At 42.1% G+C, this 16,720-nt stretch overlaps 1 protein-coding gene across 7 annotated transcripts in view; it reads right to left on the minus strand.

Moving 5' to 3' along the window:
• Positions 1 to 16,720, minus strand: part of Zranb3 (zinc finger RANBP2-type containing 3) — a 153,778-nt gene that overhangs the window by 29,321 nt on the left and 107,737 nt on the right. For 6 of the 7 annotated variants that reach the window (XR_015047694.1, XM_085840768.1, XM_085840775.1 and 3 more), the window contains 4 exons: positions 16,538 to 16,657; positions 14,043 to 14,162; positions 9,998 to 10,177; positions 5,200 to 5,349 (listed from right to left, as the gene is read on the minus strand). Coding sequence is in view for 6 of the 7 variants with exons in the window: in XM_085840768.1 (XP_085696894.1) it covers positions 5,200 to 5,349; positions 9,998 to 10,177; positions 14,043 to 14,162; positions 16,538 to 16,657 (570 nt within the window). In the remaining variant the exon portion in view is untranslated. The remainder of the gene's footprint in view (positions 1 to 5,199; positions 5,350 to 9,997; positions 10,178 to 14,042; positions 14,163 to 16,537; positions 16,658 to 16,720) is intronic. The other variant, XM_085840786.1, reaches the window with a different exon arrangement.

Raw genomic sequence — 16,720 nt, forward strand, 5'->3', positions numbered from 1 at the left:
TTTGGGACATGGAGAGTTTAGTCAGGGGACATAGTTTCTTATATGATACTGATTTGTAGACAAATACACTATATTAAGTTCACAGGTCTGCAAGATACTGGCAGAAGCAGGTATGGAACACTGGCGAAGGGAGGAGGACCAGGAGTTCAAGGGCATCCATGGCTACAGAGGCCCAGAAGCTTAGGATATATAAAAGGCTGTTTCAAAAACAAAACAAAACAAAACAAAACAAAACGCTTCCAGTGATTTTTTTTTTTTTTGAGATAGAGTTTTATGTACTTTGGGCTGGCCTTGAACTTGTTATATAGCAGAAAGAAAAGTCCAACTCTTGACCCTCTTGCCTTGAGGGCTAAGACTGTATGCAAGAGCCACAATACCCATTTCTCTAACGATTTCTGTTTTGTTTTCTGAATTTTACTGTTGAGCTGAGTTTTCTGATGAACATCCATTTTTAGTGTTGGTCACTGTTGGAACATGGTTCAGGAATGCAGTCATGTGAGAATTCTGAGGGCTGTGAGCACACTCCAAGGAAACAAGAATTTGAAGGCCTGACCTCAGGTTCTTCAAAACACAGAATTGTTCTTGGAGTGTCTTGTCATCTCCTCCCAGGTGCAGGAGTGGGTTTATGTCAGATTACTCATTATTGCTGGCTGATGTTATTCTGTTAAATATTTAACTCTCCTATCTATGCCTCTATGGAAAAACATGTCTTTACGACATGTGACTTGTCCTTATGATTGTATTCAGCGTGAACTCGCAGGAACTTTACTTGGGTGACCTTTCTTAATCCTCAGATCATAAATTGTCTGATGCTTTGAATAAAGTTGGACATTATACGAGACTTTACTCTGCCTTACTTACTCACTCACGGGCTCCATTCTCCCAAGTCCCACCCACCTCTAGGGATGTGGCAGTGACAGTCTGGAGCTCTCCTTGGATCCATGGCTCAAAGCATCTGAGGAGAAGGTACTACTATCTCCCAAACAAACATGTTTTCTAAAAACATTTGTCAACAATGTAACTTCCCCGTGACTTACAGGTTAAGGGCTGTTGGTCTCACCACAACAGCCCAGGATCTCCAAATATCAATATCCATCCTGACAGCTTAATGTTTAGCACTCAAATCATACTGCCAGGCTGATTATTGTTTTTAAAACACAATTTATTAGTTTTAATTTTGTGTGTATGAGGGTTTTGCCTTGTATGTATGTCTGTGTACTAAAGCGTGTCTGGTGCCCAGAGGCCAGAGAGGGTGTGGACCTTCTGCTACTGGAGTTATGGTTGTGAGTTGCTACATCCTGGGAGCTGGGAACTGAACTCAGGTCCTCTGTAATAGCAGCCAGTGCTCTTAATCATGAGTCACCTCTCCAGTCCTGCAGCCCAGGCTTTGTAATGAATGACTTTATTATTTCTACCCTTTTTTTAGAGAGGCAGTAACACAGAAAGATAAAATATTTTTATGAGCTAGCAAAGCTATTTTATTGAATAGCTTATGGCATTCTTGCATTTAGAAAAGTCACTGTAGTAATACTATGGACAAATATCTAATTTATCAGGACTATTTGTCCTTTAATTATGGCAAATGAGTCTCTGTAGGTATGATAAGGAACTTAAAAGTAGGCATTTCTAAACAGGTGATAGGATCTTACTTGACAGACATTTTCATCATAAGTGAGAATCCCAGAAATGAAGCCACACCTATGTTCCAGAGCCTACAAGGGCTAATTGACTGATTAGAACTTCCTGGACGGTGGGGGAGATAAAAGTTGCAAATTTGGAGCCAAAACCCATCTTGGGTAAATTTTCGTATCCAACTCCCTCCTCTGTTGGATACCACACAGCCTAGAACTTGCAATGCAGACCAGGCTGGCCTTGCACTTGCGGAACCTTTCTGCTTCTGCCTCCTGAGTTCTCGGATTATAGGTATGTACTACCATGTCTGGCTCCCTGACCTTCTTCTTTTTTTTTTTTTTTTTTTTTGGTTTTTCGAGACAGGGTTTCTCTGTGTAGCCCTGGCTGTCCTGGAACTCACTTTGTAGACCAGGCTGGCCTCGAACTCAGAAATCCGCCTGCCTCTGCCTCCCGAGTGCTGGGATTAAAGACGTGCGCCACCACGCCCGGCTCCCTGACCTTCTTATGGGAAGCTTTCTGGGATCTGCAAACATAGTGCTAAGCTTCCAGCTCTGGCCAGCAGACAGCACCTGACAACTACAGCAGATATCACCCAACTCTGCGGTAAGCTGTCTCCCTCCTGGTGCTACTGCTGTGTCAAACTGCCTTGACTTACTTACGACTTGTTTTCCTTCCATCACCATAAAACTTCATAGAACTGCTTCCACACTGGAACTTGCTATTTGGATCGACCTGAATACATGCTGCCAGGCCATGGCCACCCAGATTTATCTTGATTATAAAGCATCTCTTTGGGGCGAAAGCTACTTTTGCATGGACAGATAGAAGAAATTTCTCTTTGCTTACACAGCTAACAGTCACTGTGTCCCTATCCTCTGTTTAATAAACCAAAAGAAAAAAAGGTTGCCTCTGGCGAGAAGTGCTGGAGTCAGAACTGCAAGATGCTCCTGACGGTTTCTGCTTTCTCTGAGAGGCTGGGGACCTTTATCAGGGTTTTGCCTCTGGGTAAACACAGGATCATTTAAGACAAATCTCCTGGCCTTGGTGACAGGATTGGAAGTCAGTTATTAGAGCTGAAGGAGTGGAAGAGAAAATGCAGCGAAACTCATAAAAACAATGGCACCCTTCAAAGCGAGTGCTGCTCCAGCGAGGCCGATGTCAGGGTTAATAGGCCCTGATCAAAAGGCCTCTGCAAGAAGCCATCCTGCCTCCTGTCAGGGCTCCATTCCTAACTAAACTAATAAATGTGCTCTACAGATGACCACTAGGGCAGCATGCTGGCCGCCAGGAAGATGCTGATCAGATGGCAGCAACTGCACCTGAAGATCCTTCACACCGTGAACTCCAGAAGAGTGTTTTCAAAGGACGAGAATGACACAGGAAGGGCTTAACCCTCTGACTAGAAGACACATGGATTTAAACTACCCTGAAAAAGAAGTCGCTGCTTTCTCCACCTCTCTAGATGTTCCTAATAAATCCATGTAGCCTAAAACAAAACAAAACAAAAAACCAACCAACCAACCAACCAAAAAACCCCAGTAGTGATCCACTCTTAGATACACCTAGTCTTTCTCTTCAGAAACACAGAACAGAGAACAAAACAAACCAACTCTACTCCACGCTGGTGTAAAACAAAAGAAAAGCATAAAATAGAATAAAGACAGAAATAAAATGTGGCTGGCAGATGGTGGGGGTTGGTGACTAAAAGTATCTGTTGCCTGCTCGGACAGCCTGAGCTTGACCCCTGAGACCCACACGGTAGAAGGAAAGAACAGACTCCTGCAATTTGTCCTTTGATTGCCATATACAATGTACATATTCACTTTTCTGTGTAAATATCTATGTTTGCATGTAGCTTTTCACATGGAAAAAGGGAGCATTGTAGTAATGATATTCAAAGGAGTAAAAATAATACTGATTTTCAGACAGTATCTTATAGAAAAAGAAAGTAGGAAGCTAGCCCCGTAAAGGAAAAGACAGTAACAGGTCTGGGTCAAATAATTTTCAATACAGATTTGGGATATTTTGTTCCCCAGAAAGCAAGGAAGCCCTCCTAGAATTATGGGGCTGAAGATATGGTTCAGAAGATAGAGTTAGTGTTGGGTAACTAATATAATGACCTCAGTTCAAGTGTCAAATACCCATGTGCAGATCAGTAACCTGTGCCTGTACCCCCAGCACTGTGCAGTGTGGAAAAAGAAGGATCATTGGTGCTTGCTGGCTGTCAATCTAGTTCAAGCTTCTGTGAGAAGACTGTCGCAATGGAATAAGGGTGTGTGTGATAGAGCAGAACACCTGATATTCTCTTCTGGCCTTCACCTGCATGTGTACCTATAGATGTAGGCACCTTTTAACACACACACACACACACACACAGGCAGGCATGCATGCACACACATGTACACATGTATACATGCACACACAAATAAAGGTTCTTTATAAAAATGCAGGTAGTAAACAGAGCTATAGTGACAGAACTAGAAAAACAAACCATCATTCAGAACCAACTCAGGCAAAAGTCACTGACGGAAGCAGGAACCACTGGGGGATGTGGGAACAGGATGGCCACACGCTCCGAAAATGTCTAGCATGGAGAATTTGTCACAGATTTGGAAAGCAGCTATGCTCACCACACAGCACCAATCACACTTATCAGTATGGTCTGCCTTATTTTATTGATAAGTCTTGGTTGGTTTTGTTTTTGAGACAGGGTTTTGTTATGTAGCTCAGGCTGGCTGGAATTTTATGACTCAGCCCCCTCAGTAAAAAACTTTTCATTTTTTTACAGTCAACATTTCAATCTTTTCCTTTATTACTTGTGTACTGAGGCAAATCTTTATCCTTCCCCACCTTCAAGGTCATAAAAATATTTTCTCCAGTATTATCTTCTGAAGGTTAGAGTCTATTCAGGTTGTTTTTCTAGACAGCCAAGCCTTAAGTTTTGAAACTGTTGGAAAATATAAACGAGTTCAGTAGCAAAGTTAAAATTTGCTTCTTCAAGTTTTTCTATCTTTAAATAAATAGCCTTTCAAAAAACATAAATAATAGAGAATTGCTGCTTAAAATGATATAAGAAAAAGTACATTTTTCAGGCATTAAAATATATGGAAAAGGTCTAGAGAGATGACTCAGTGTGCAAAGTATTTTCTGTGAAAACAGAAGGACCTAGGCCTGGGTGCCCAGGACCCAGGTAAAAGCTGGGTATGGTGGTACCAGCTAATAACCCAGTGGATGAGACAAGACGACCCCAGCTTGCTGGCTTCGGTGAACCCAGAACAGCAAGCTACAGGTTCACTGGTAGATTCTGTCTCTATGAATAGTGGAGAGCAACAGGGATAGATATCACATGTTGTTGATCTCTCTCTCTCTCTCTCTCTCTCTCTCTCTCTCTCTCTCACACACACACACACACACACACACACACACAAACACACACACATGCACGCACGCAGAGAGAGGGAGGGAGAGAGGGAGGGAGGGAAGGAGGGAGGGAGGGAAGGAGGGAGAGAGAGAGAGAACATACATAAGTAAATAAGAAAGTGGAAAAGAACGAATGCATTCTCTTACGTGGGTAAACACAGAATCCTTGAGCTCTTCAAAACTGTCACTTGGGGTCCATGCTTCAGCAAACTGCAGAAAACCCCACTTCTCCTTGTCATCTTCCGTAGCCTGGAGTCTCTCCTTCCTGCCATTCAGTGTGCTCCCTGTGACCTGAGCCTGTGAGACAGAACATGAAGCTCTTACCCCAGTCATGCCTCAGGTGACATGCTTTGATAAGTACACTAACTTAAAGCTGAGGTCTTAAAGTTACCCAGTGAGAAAAATATTACAACTTCATCAGATCATGGCTTTAGTAATATGGGTATTTAAAATTACAATTTTGAATCCTGAATTGCCATCTGATGTAGCCCCTCACTGGCTATAGAACTCAGGAGAGTAGGCCCCGAGGTAACACAGGAGAGCTGGCCCAGGGGGAAGGCACAGGTGAGCTGGCTCCAAGGACAAGAGAGGCAGAGAGCTGGCCCTGCCCCTTGCTGGCTGCAGCACTGGCTGAGCTATCAGGACAGTGCTACAGAGCTTACCTTGGTGATGTGGGTGTGGGTGTGGGTGCAGGAGACCTGGAGGGTTGACCAACTCAGCTACCACCCAAGCCCAAATGTAGGGCTTTGAGTTGGTCCACCTCCAAAACTACCTCATCAATGAAGTGCTTGGAGCGTATGAAAGGGCTGGGCCTTCAGATCCAAAGCTGCAAGATCTCTATGACACAGTGCGGCAAGATAACCAAGAGGAGTCCCTATAAGATTCCAATGTTGATAGTGTCACAGAAGCCAGAAACCCTGAACCAGACCAATGACTCATTGCAAGTGAAGATGTGTGGACAAGAGGGTGTACAGCTTCCACCATGAGATGTATTTTCATGCTTTATTTTGTACTTTTGTTTTTTATTTTCTTTTGGAGGGGAGGCTACAAGGGCAGAGGATGGATACAAAGGGACAGGGAGAAGAGTGGGCAAAGAATCAATAAAAAGTTTAGAAAAGAGGGCTGGAGAGATGGCTCAACGGTTAAGAGCACTGACTGCTCTTCCAGAGGTCCTGAGTTCAATTCCCAGCAACCACTTGGTGGGTCACAACCATCTGTAATGTGATCTGATGCCCTCTTCTGGTATGTCTGAGGACAGCTACAATGTACTCATATATACATTAAATAAATAAATGAGTAGTTAAAAAAAGTTTAGAAAGCTGAAACAAAACAAAAATCAAAATTATAATTTAATTACCAAATGTTTAGGGAGATTTAGCAGAAACATTACACAATATTCACTTTCCCGACGAAATTTTTATTTTACTGTTTATATACTTAGGGATTCTCCCTAAACATGATTGGTCAGTGTGCATATTTATAATCACTACTCAGAACTCCCTGCAAAAGAGTGTTTATTTGAGACCTCCCCGCCCCCAATGTTGAACTCTACCTGGTGTGAGGTTAGGAAGCAGCATCTTGGGGAAAGGATTAAGTCATGAAGGTGGGGCCCATGTCCACCGGTTAGTGACAGAATGCACTGCTATTTATTCCTATGGTATTTTGTTGTAGTAGCTCAAATTTCTTAGAAAGTGATGTCCCAAAAGGGTGGTTGCTGTCCGGAGGGGTGGGAGGGTTACAAAGCAGGCAATGGGTAGAGACTGGGAGCCTTGGGGTGCATGCTAGGTAATCCCACAAAGGGAATTCAGAGGCATTCCAAGTCAGCAGAGAAGTATCTCTCTTCTTAGGGGAACACCGTCAAAAAAGCAGGGGGAGAAGGGATGGGATGGGGGTTTCCGGAGGGGAAACCAGGAAAGGGGATAACATTTGAAATGTAAATAAAATCTCTAATAATAACTAATAATAATAATGATAATAATAATAGAGAAGAGCCACATAGTCCTGAAGAGAACGTTGCCGGGGCAGAGACTGCAGAAGCCATTTGGATGAAGTTCAGATGAAAGTGAAGAACAAGCTACTGGAAACTGGAGGAAAGGTCACTTTGTTCAAAAGCCAAGGACTTAACCGCATGGGCAATGTTGTAGTTATTTCTGGAAGAAAGAGCTTACAGGCAATGAAACTGCATCTTGTTGTGACTTCTGGCAGCACTCCGCAGGAGCAGCATGGCTCCTTCTGACTATCTGTATACATGCAGGAAGAGAGAAATACACACACAGTCTCAAAGCAAAGGGGGGACAGTTTAAATATGGGGAAATTCTTAGCTCATCAAGACAGAACAAATGAGAACTGTTTTGAAGACAACACTTAAGTGTGTCCCAGTGGCCATTTGATATAACAGATGGCATGACATGAACTGCAGACTTAGTCAAAGTGAGAGGCTGACAGGAGTGTGTCAGCTGGGAGGGAAGTAATCACAGACAAGATGGCAGAGCAAGGGCAGCCTGTCAGCCTTCTTGAGCTGTGCAGAACTGGAGCACAGCAGGACTCTACAGCTGGAATACAAAACAAGGGGAGAGGGTGACAAAGGAAGTGCAGGGATCACCAGGTGACACTCTTGCCACTGGTAGGGTGGTGGGTGTTGTGACACACCTGCTTTTACTGGATTGTAAAAACCAACAGAGAGGGAGCAGCAGGGGGTGGGCTGCCTGCTGCAGCTCTGCAGCATCTGTGATCTCTCTCCACTGCACAGAACCTGAAAGCCAAGGCAGGGGCGGAGCCACTGTAACTGTTTGGCCAGTGCCTAGCTGAGACAGGGGGATATCTCCATCCCAGTAGATCCAGAAGGCAGGGCTACTGCTCTCTGTGGCCTGGAGGACAGTATAGGGCCAAAGAGGATTAATAGCAGGCTTTGATATCTTACTGAGCTTGCCTTAAGAGGTTTAAGAATTTTCTGAGACGAGCGAGCCCTTTGTTCTTTCCTTTTTCTTCCTCTTGGAGTGTGAATGAGTATTTTAGTTATCTTACCCCCAGCTGTAGTTTAGAAGTATATAACATAGTTGGCCTCTCAGAGTCACAACTGGGGAGGAACTTCACCTCCAGATGAGTCCCATCCACATCTGATTTAGATAATATTTAGATTAGATATTGGAGTTTGGTAGAATGAATGAGTGCAGTTTGTGCATAGAAGCTCATGAATTTTATGGGGACAGATAATGGTTGGTTTTACATCTTGACAAACCTAGAATTACCAGGGTAGGGTGGCTGACTAGATCAGGTTGGCCTGTGGGCATGCATTTGAGGCTTGTTTTCAAATTGGGTGGCACTATTCATGGGCTGGGCTCTGAATGGCACAAAAGTGAAAAACCGGGGCTCAAGAGTAAGCATGGGTTCATTTCTCTCCGTTCTTGACCATGGATCTGACTGGATTAGCTGCTTCATGTTCCTGCTTGCTTTCTCCTCAGTGACTGAAGGTAACCTGGAGTTATAAGCTGAATAAGCCACCCCCCTTTTATTAAATCAGAGCAATAGAAATAAAACTAGGACAAGACAGAATAAAATGTAATAGACTAAAAATGTATGACTCTCCAAAATTCATTTACTGAAGCCCTAGTAACTGATGCGAAGGTGTTAGGAGGAGACAATTAGTCATGACTAAAGCAACCTGGGAGGAAAGCGTTATTTTGACTTACACTTTCATTATCACTGTTCATCATCAAAGGAAGTCAGGATAGGAAATCAAATAGGGCAGAAACCTGGAGGCAGGAGATGATGCAGAGGCCATGGAGGGTGCTGCTTACTGGCTTGCTCTCCATGGCTTGTTCAGCCTGCTTCTTTATAGAACCCAGGACCACAGCCCAGGGATGGTCCTCTCGCATCAATAACAAAGTAAGAAAATGCCCTACAGGCCTGCCTACAGCAGGCCTTATGGAAGCATTTTCCCAATTGAGGCTCCCTCCTCTCTGATGACTAACTAGCTTGTGTCAAGCTGACATAAACCTAGTCAGCACAATACCTCACAAATGAGATCACTGTCCTTATAAAAGAAGAGCATGAGGACCCAAGAGGAAGTCCTGCCCAACTTGACCATGCTGGCTCCCTGATGGCACTTCGCATCCTCCAGAACCCGAAGGAACATGATTCCATTTATTATGTGCCACCATGGTAATGGTATTTGTTATAGCATCCCTAATGACTAAGAAATCCTGTTCTTACTCAGGCCTCTTCTATAAGCATCCTTCAGTGTTGGGAAAAAGAGGCAGCTGAGGAAAGGGTACAGGCTGTCTTCTGTTCACATTAGTTCAAAGTGCAAGAATCTTTTTGGAAAAGACTCAGTGCTTCTTAAGTTAGGTTCCAGTGATCCTAGCCTTGTTTCTGGAGCGGTGAGAGTGGTTGTGAAAGCCCTTATGAAGCATGTGTGAGCTGTGAGCAAGGCAGAGTTCAGTCTCAGCATATGAGAAAACTAGGAAGAATAAAATAGCAACAGAAAAAGGGCTTTCATGGTAGCTAGAGATGGCTTGGGAGTTAAAAATTCTTGCAGAAGATGCAAGGTTGGTTCACTGGACCCACAGGCCCTGTAACTCCAGCTCCAGGGGACCTGAGGCCTTTGTCTGGCCTCTATGGACACCTGCACTCACATGTACAACTCCCATGTAGACATACATACACAAAGCTAAAAAAAAAAAAAAAAAAAAAAAAAAATCAAGCTTTGCTTTAAAAAAGGAAAAGAAAGAGGGCTTGGAAAAAACCAGCCCGCTTGGAAACTGGTGCCATGGTACAGTAGAGGACGGCAGGAAATGAAGTACTGACTGAGTCCTTTATGATCTTAATCTCTACTGTGCTATCTTGGTAGACTTAAGTAGCCTTTGCTTGCACACATCAAAACTCAGCCTCCTAATTCATGCAGTGTACAGATACAATAAAGATGGGGTTAAAACTCAAGCCCTACCTTTCGATTCAGCATTGCCCACATTAGGCTGTCCAGAGTACCATTTGCAATAAGGTAGTGAATATTCACAGAACTGCACTGTCCAATTCGGTGAGCTCGGTCTTCTGCTTGTTTGATATGTCCAGGGTCCCAGTACAACTCAGCAAAGACAACGTGACTCGCAGCAGTAAACGTTAAACCCTAAGCAAAACAAAGGGAGTGAGATACAAATAAGCTGAATATGAGACATGCATGTAGCATGAAACTCGCATGTAAGAAAGCCTTCCTAAACACATTATAAGAAGAGAAAACAAGCATTCTAGTCAGCTTTAACTGTCAACTTGATAGCTTAGTGTCATGTGAGAAGGAAGTGGACAGGTGAGGGACTGCTCAGGTCAGCCTGGCCTGGGTATGTCTGTGGGGGATCACCTTGATTGTTAATTAAGAGAGTTTAGTCCATTGTGGGCAGCATCATTCCCTAGGCAGGTAGTCCTGGGCTTTGTCTGAAAGCTAGCTAGCTGAGCATGAGTGGCTGAGGCAGTGAACAGTGTTTCTGCTTCAAGTCCTGCTTGAGTTCCTGGACTGACTTTCCTCAGTGATGGATTGTAACCTGTAAGCTAAAATAAATTCTTTCTTCCTTTAAGTTGCTTCTGGTCAAAGTGTTTTTTATCACAGCAACAGAGATGAAACTACTACACTAAAAAGTTTTTAAAACTAAGTCATTCATCTTAAGACAAATTAGGAAGATTTAACTCATGGCCAACAAATGAAGATTACTTTTTCAAGATACTCAAGTGAACTATAGGAAACCATATCTGTATGACATTTCAATAGGCAGGTTGATGGGTACTGTATATACAAACAAAACCACTTTATCCTCGGATAAAGAGTTAGACTCACTGTACTGCTGGAAAACCTGACATTATAAAAGAGAATAAAATTGGTAAAACATGGTATCCATGGCAACCAGGCATCAAGCATTGACATCTTCTTCATTTAATTCAAACCACTTGCTGGAAAGTGAGAGAAGCATGTGTCCATGTGCAGTGTCCTCCTGTGCAACCTCCCAAGATATTACTCCAAGCCCCTGAAGTTTAGTGCCTCTTGCCTCAGTGTGTCATGCAGCCGCTGATGTCTCTGTGCACCTGGCTTTTGCATGAACTTGAAATAATGTGGTAGTATTAAGCCTTGTTTAATAAGCAATATATGAAAGACAGCAAGCTGCTCAGATGAATGTGTGTCAAGTAGCATCGCTTCTAGGATTGTGGGCCGGGTAAACATTTGAAGCATGCATAACAGTGGGCACATACAGTCAATGGTGTGGGAGGTGGAAGAAAAGTCTGCCTTGCTTTAGAAATATGGTTTAATCCATGTTGTTCAGGGTGCTGGAGCTTCTGTGAGGAAAGCATTTTTGAGAGTGCTACATTATTAGTTTTACTTTAACTTAAAGTATTTTGTGTTATAACAAAATCATATGATCATTCATTAAGAAGGGCAACAAAAATTGAAAATTAGCCACTTTATAAAATGAGTTAGAAGTAATAAAAACCAGGATAGAACTAAACACAATATTAAACTTGTGTTGCTACTTAGGACCCCAGAGTCATATTAGAAGTAATACTGAAAAAATAAGTAGTATTATCAGAGGGAAACTGCTAACCTTGTAAAAAGCATATGACCAGGGCCAGGAAGACAGATGAGTCAGAAAAGTGCTGCTTTGCAAATGTGAGGACCTGAGCTCTTTTCTCCAAGCTTACATAAGAAGCTGTGTGTGGAGGTGTGCACCTGTAATCCTAGCACTCGGGAGGTAGAGATGGGCAGGTTCCTGGGACCAGTGCACTGCCAGACAGCCTAGCTAACTGGTGAACCCCAAGTCTCAGGAAGAGACTGTCTCAAAAAACAAAAGCCTACCATAGTGGTGCGTACCTTTAATCCCAGCACTCAGGGGGCAGAGGCAGGCAGAAGTCTGTGAGTACAAGGCCAGCCTGGTCTATATAGTGAGTTCCAGGACAGAGTGAATTACATAGAGACTCTTTCAAACTCCCTCAAACAAACAAACAAACAAACAAACAAACACGGGAGATGATTCCTGAGTTACAATTACCGACCCCTAAGACTCACATGTGGCCTCTACATGCATGTATGTGCACACACATACACATAAGCATGCATATGTTTATATGACCATGCTCACAAGATCACTATCATTCTAAGGAATAGTCAGTCTATTATATGAGATGCTTCCTTTGTTCTAATGAGGAGCTCAGTCTCCACATCTGTAAGTGTTGACTTATGTAAAAGCCTCATGAACACAACCCTGAATAAAATATGAGTGCCCTATAACTCTAAATTTTAAGATATCATTTATTTTTAATCATGTTTTAAGCTTTCCTGTCTGGTTTCACCTTACAGAAACATTCACTCCATTTCTACTGTCAGGTTCTTGGTATAACTGTCTATGGCTGGAATACTCTAACACTACATATGTCAGATTCTAGGACCTTTAATCCAACATAAGGAGGTGCTGAGACAACTCATATAAGATCCCTAAACTGTTTCATCTTCACAATTTCTCTACACAGAATTTTCTAGGCTTCAACTAGCTGGGTAAAAACTGATCTTGATATACACCATGTATAAGCCATGGGTGTATGCTCAGGGACTACCATTCCCCTGCCTCAGTGTTAACTGGCCTGGTTTACACATTTACATCAAAATATTTTAGAATGAGGCAGAAGTCCAAAAGGGTCCTTTTTTTTTTACATTGAGTGACTACCACTGCCACTGATTTATACCACATCTTCTCTTCTCAGACCTTTTGAACAGGACACCTGACTATCGGTGGCAACCTGGACTGTGATGGTTTGATTCAGAATGGCCCCCATAGCTTATATATTTGAGTACATGGTCCCTAGTTGGCAGAATTGCTTGGAAAAGTGAGGAGGTGTGGCCTTATTGGAGGAGGTGTGGCCCTGACACCATTCCCACCTAAGCTCTCTGGCTTGTGCTTGTGGATCAAGATGTAAGCTCCTAGCTGCTGTCATAGCACTATGACTACTTGTTTGCTCCCTGCCATCATGGTCTTGGATTCTACTAGTCCTCTGAAACCATAAGCCCAAATTAAATGCACCCTGCCCCCCCAAATTTTATAAACTGTCATGGCCATTTGAGGGAGGAATGTGAGCTGCTCTCCTAGATAAAAGATTTTTGCTTGGAGCCTAGGTGTGGTAGTGCAAGCCTTTAATCCCAGCATTGAGGAGGCAGAGGCAGAGGGATCTGCCAATCTGCTTTACTAACTGAGTTCCAAGGTAGCCAGAGTAGTTACACAGAAAAATAAAAAGCAAAATTCTGGAAGAAGACAGATGTGGTGGGACATGTCTTTAATGCCAGCAATCTGAGAGGTAGAGACAGGTAGATCTCTGTGAGCACAAGGCCAGCCTAGTCTACAAAGTAAGTTCTAGGTCTGTCAGAGAGATAATAAAATAAGACCTCATTTCAAGAATAAAGGAAACATACAAAGCAAAACAATTCAAAATACACGAAGAGATGTAGTCCTAAGGATTTTGTGCAACTATTTCTGTGCAAACTGAAAGATTCTACATGAGAAAATTACATTAATTAATCAACAGTGTGTGTGCATGTTCAGAGGTCAGAGGACAACCTGAGTTACTGGGGTATTTTTTGGTTAGGGTGACCACTAGTAGGATGGCCCATTCCCAATGGCTGACTCCATTCATGTGCACATGGGCAGCACTAGTCAGACTCAATGGGGTATTAAAAAAAAGGAAACAAACTTGGGAGGGAGAAATTGTGGGGATGAAGATGAAGGGGAGGGATGCTAAAGAAAGCAGGAAGTAGTGTGCCAACTAAGATACTTATATGAAAATTTCAAAAAGTAAAAACAAGAGGCTGCCTTCTGTATTTTCTAGCACTCTTAAGTAGAAAGAATACATACTATAATAGACATCAGATACAAAATGACAATTTTATAAAACCAAGCTAGAGTTAAAGGGCTTTTTGTTATATCATGATACTTTATTATCAAACACAGACCGGAATCTCTTACCTGGCCAGCAGCCTGAATGCTTAGGATAGCCACACGAGTATCGGGGTCCTTCTGAAATTGATTAACCAGATGAATTCTTTCTGAAGATGGAACACTTCCATCTATCCTGATGTAACGAGACTAGCATCAATAGGAAATAGAAAAATTAGACAAGCCCTATGCAGCCTTATTTAATATATTTTATACCTGATTTTTATAGTCATATAAAGATGCAAACTAGTTAGAATGGTATAAGAATCGTAATAACATATAACAATTTCTTAATTAAAAGCTTTATTATGGACTGTGCGTGCACACACATGTGTGCACATGCAAGAGTGCCATGGTGCATTCATGGAAGTTAGAAGAAAACTTTCAGGAGTTGTTTCTCTTCTTCTATCATGTGGGTTTCAGAGACTGAAGTCAAGTTATCAGGGATGGTGACAAGGTCCTTACCTGCTCAACTATCTTGCCCACCCTCATTTTTGACTTTTTAACCTACCCAAAGACAGGCTCAGTGTTTAATGCATCTTAATAACACTGTGGTGTTTTGAATGAGAATGGTCCCCACAGACTCAAATATCTTACCGCTTAGTCCCCACTTGGTGGAACTGTTTGAGGATTGGGGTGTGACCATGTTGACGGCAATGTGTCACTGGGGGTGGGTTTGGAGATTTCACAAGCCCATGGCATTCCCAGTTAGCGCTTACTTTGCCTCATGGTAGCTGCCTCAACATGTAACTTCTTGGCAACTGCTCTAGCACCATGCCTGCCTGCCTGGCTGCTTCCGTGCTCCATCCTATGATGATCACAGACTCATCACCCTCTGACACCATAAGCCCAATAAACTCTTTTTCTATAAGTTGCTTTGGTCATGGTATCTTCATGTAGCAATAGAAAAGTAACTTAGACAGCCACCAATGCCAGAAACAACTGTTTTTATGCAATAGGACTCAAGAATTTAACAATAAAAAAATTTAAACAATAAAGATTTTTTAATTAAGCAACTATTTCTTCAGCAACATTCTAAGCAAGTTAATTCCTAACCTTTTAGGAGTCAGTGAGAGTAACTTTAGGTCACAGGATCAGTTACTACAGTGTAAAATCAAAACCAGATGAGTGAGAAAAGGAGAGATGATTTTGCTCAGGTATTAGGGACATACAGAGAGTGGTATGTGTATTTCCAAAATATAACCAAATATTAACTGGGAAATAGCATTCTAAATCTGCCATTCAGGACGCCTTTTTTTCACATTATTAAACTTAAAAGAACCATGAAATGATTGTATCCACTGAAGTGAGGAAAGAAGACACCCACGCACACCTTTACAAAATGGAGAATCATTAAGTGTTAAACTGAACAGACGTGTCTTCGAGAACAATTTAAGCTGTGAAAAAAAGAGTCATGTGTTAGAAAATAGCTAAAAAGAACTAACTCAACCTCATAAAGATAAGTTAAGCCCTAAATTTCAACTCATCTCATTCAAATAAGTATGTTCACATGTTCTGGTGTCTTCCTTCAGAGAGGGATTTATGACATCGCACAGTGTAATGGCACAATGTGAAAGGTTCTTTTTCATAGATATTCATACTCCGAGAAAGACTTCTGTAACCTTACAACTAATTTTTAAATCATTGACCAAAAAAGATAGATAGATTCACATTATTTTCCTATTCTGAATTTGTTTTATGTTAAAATTCCTGGGTTCTGACCCAGGCACAGTGGTCCACTTGTTTCCCTCCCATCAGTCAGGCTTTAGTCCTGACTTTAAAAACAGTGACCTGTACTGGCCGCACTGCTCCTACACACAAGGTCAGACTACTTGCCAGAAAGTTTTTATGGCTGTCTCTGAACACCTGTGCAAGACCCCCAGCCACTCACAGGACAGATGGCAGGAAAAACTGTGAAATGGACAATGGGAGACGAAGTCACTGATGTGAAGTCTGGAAACTGAGGAGGATGGATCTCAGAGGATTTAGGGAGGATCACCGACCTCGTGGATACAGCCTACTTAACCGACCTGGCCAACCACATGGTCGTGCACTTGAATGCATCTTTGTTCTCTCTTCCTGACAGTTTTCCATGGAGTATATGGTCTGAGAGTTTAAAGGGTTTGATAATTTGAGGGTAGTGATTTTCACTGGATTTTTTCTTTTCTCTTAGCCACACATAGGGTTGTGTTGGGCTTTTGCCACTCTCAAGTGCTATCTGCAGTAACAGGAAAGGGAGATCCCGCTATGGCTGTCAAGACAGAATACCCGTAATTAACTCAGATAATAAACAGAGGAACATTTTAATATTGCCATAAAGAAGAAAACAGTACCTCATGGTAATACTATATTACTAAAATTTGTAAGAAAATAATTAATAAAGTGTTGATATAATCATGTATTTTAAAAACATCCAAAGGTTAAAAATATCCATATAAATCATGAGACTAAAAGTGATATTCAGCATAGTGAGAGTATGCATTCTATAAATATAAGTATGCATTTATAGAAACATTATTACATACCTTGCTTTCGATGACTGCTTCTGTGCAAGCTTGGAGCATACTTAAATGGTGCGCAAAGACCAGAAATTTAAGGGAGTCATTCTGAAGCAGCATCTTAATATAGTCCTTCACTGCACCTGCCTAAATATTAAAAGTCAAAGTTTATTAACATCAAAGTTTCTATTAAAGCACCATGCCACTTTT

The sequence above is a fragment of the Mus caroli genome, unplaced genomic scaffold, assembly GCF_978045245.1.
Source record: "Mus caroli unplaced genomic scaffold, Mus_caroli_1 scaffold_1, whole genome shotgun sequence".
NCBI lineage: Eukaryota > Metazoa > Chordata > Mammalia > Rodentia > Muridae > Mus > Mus caroli.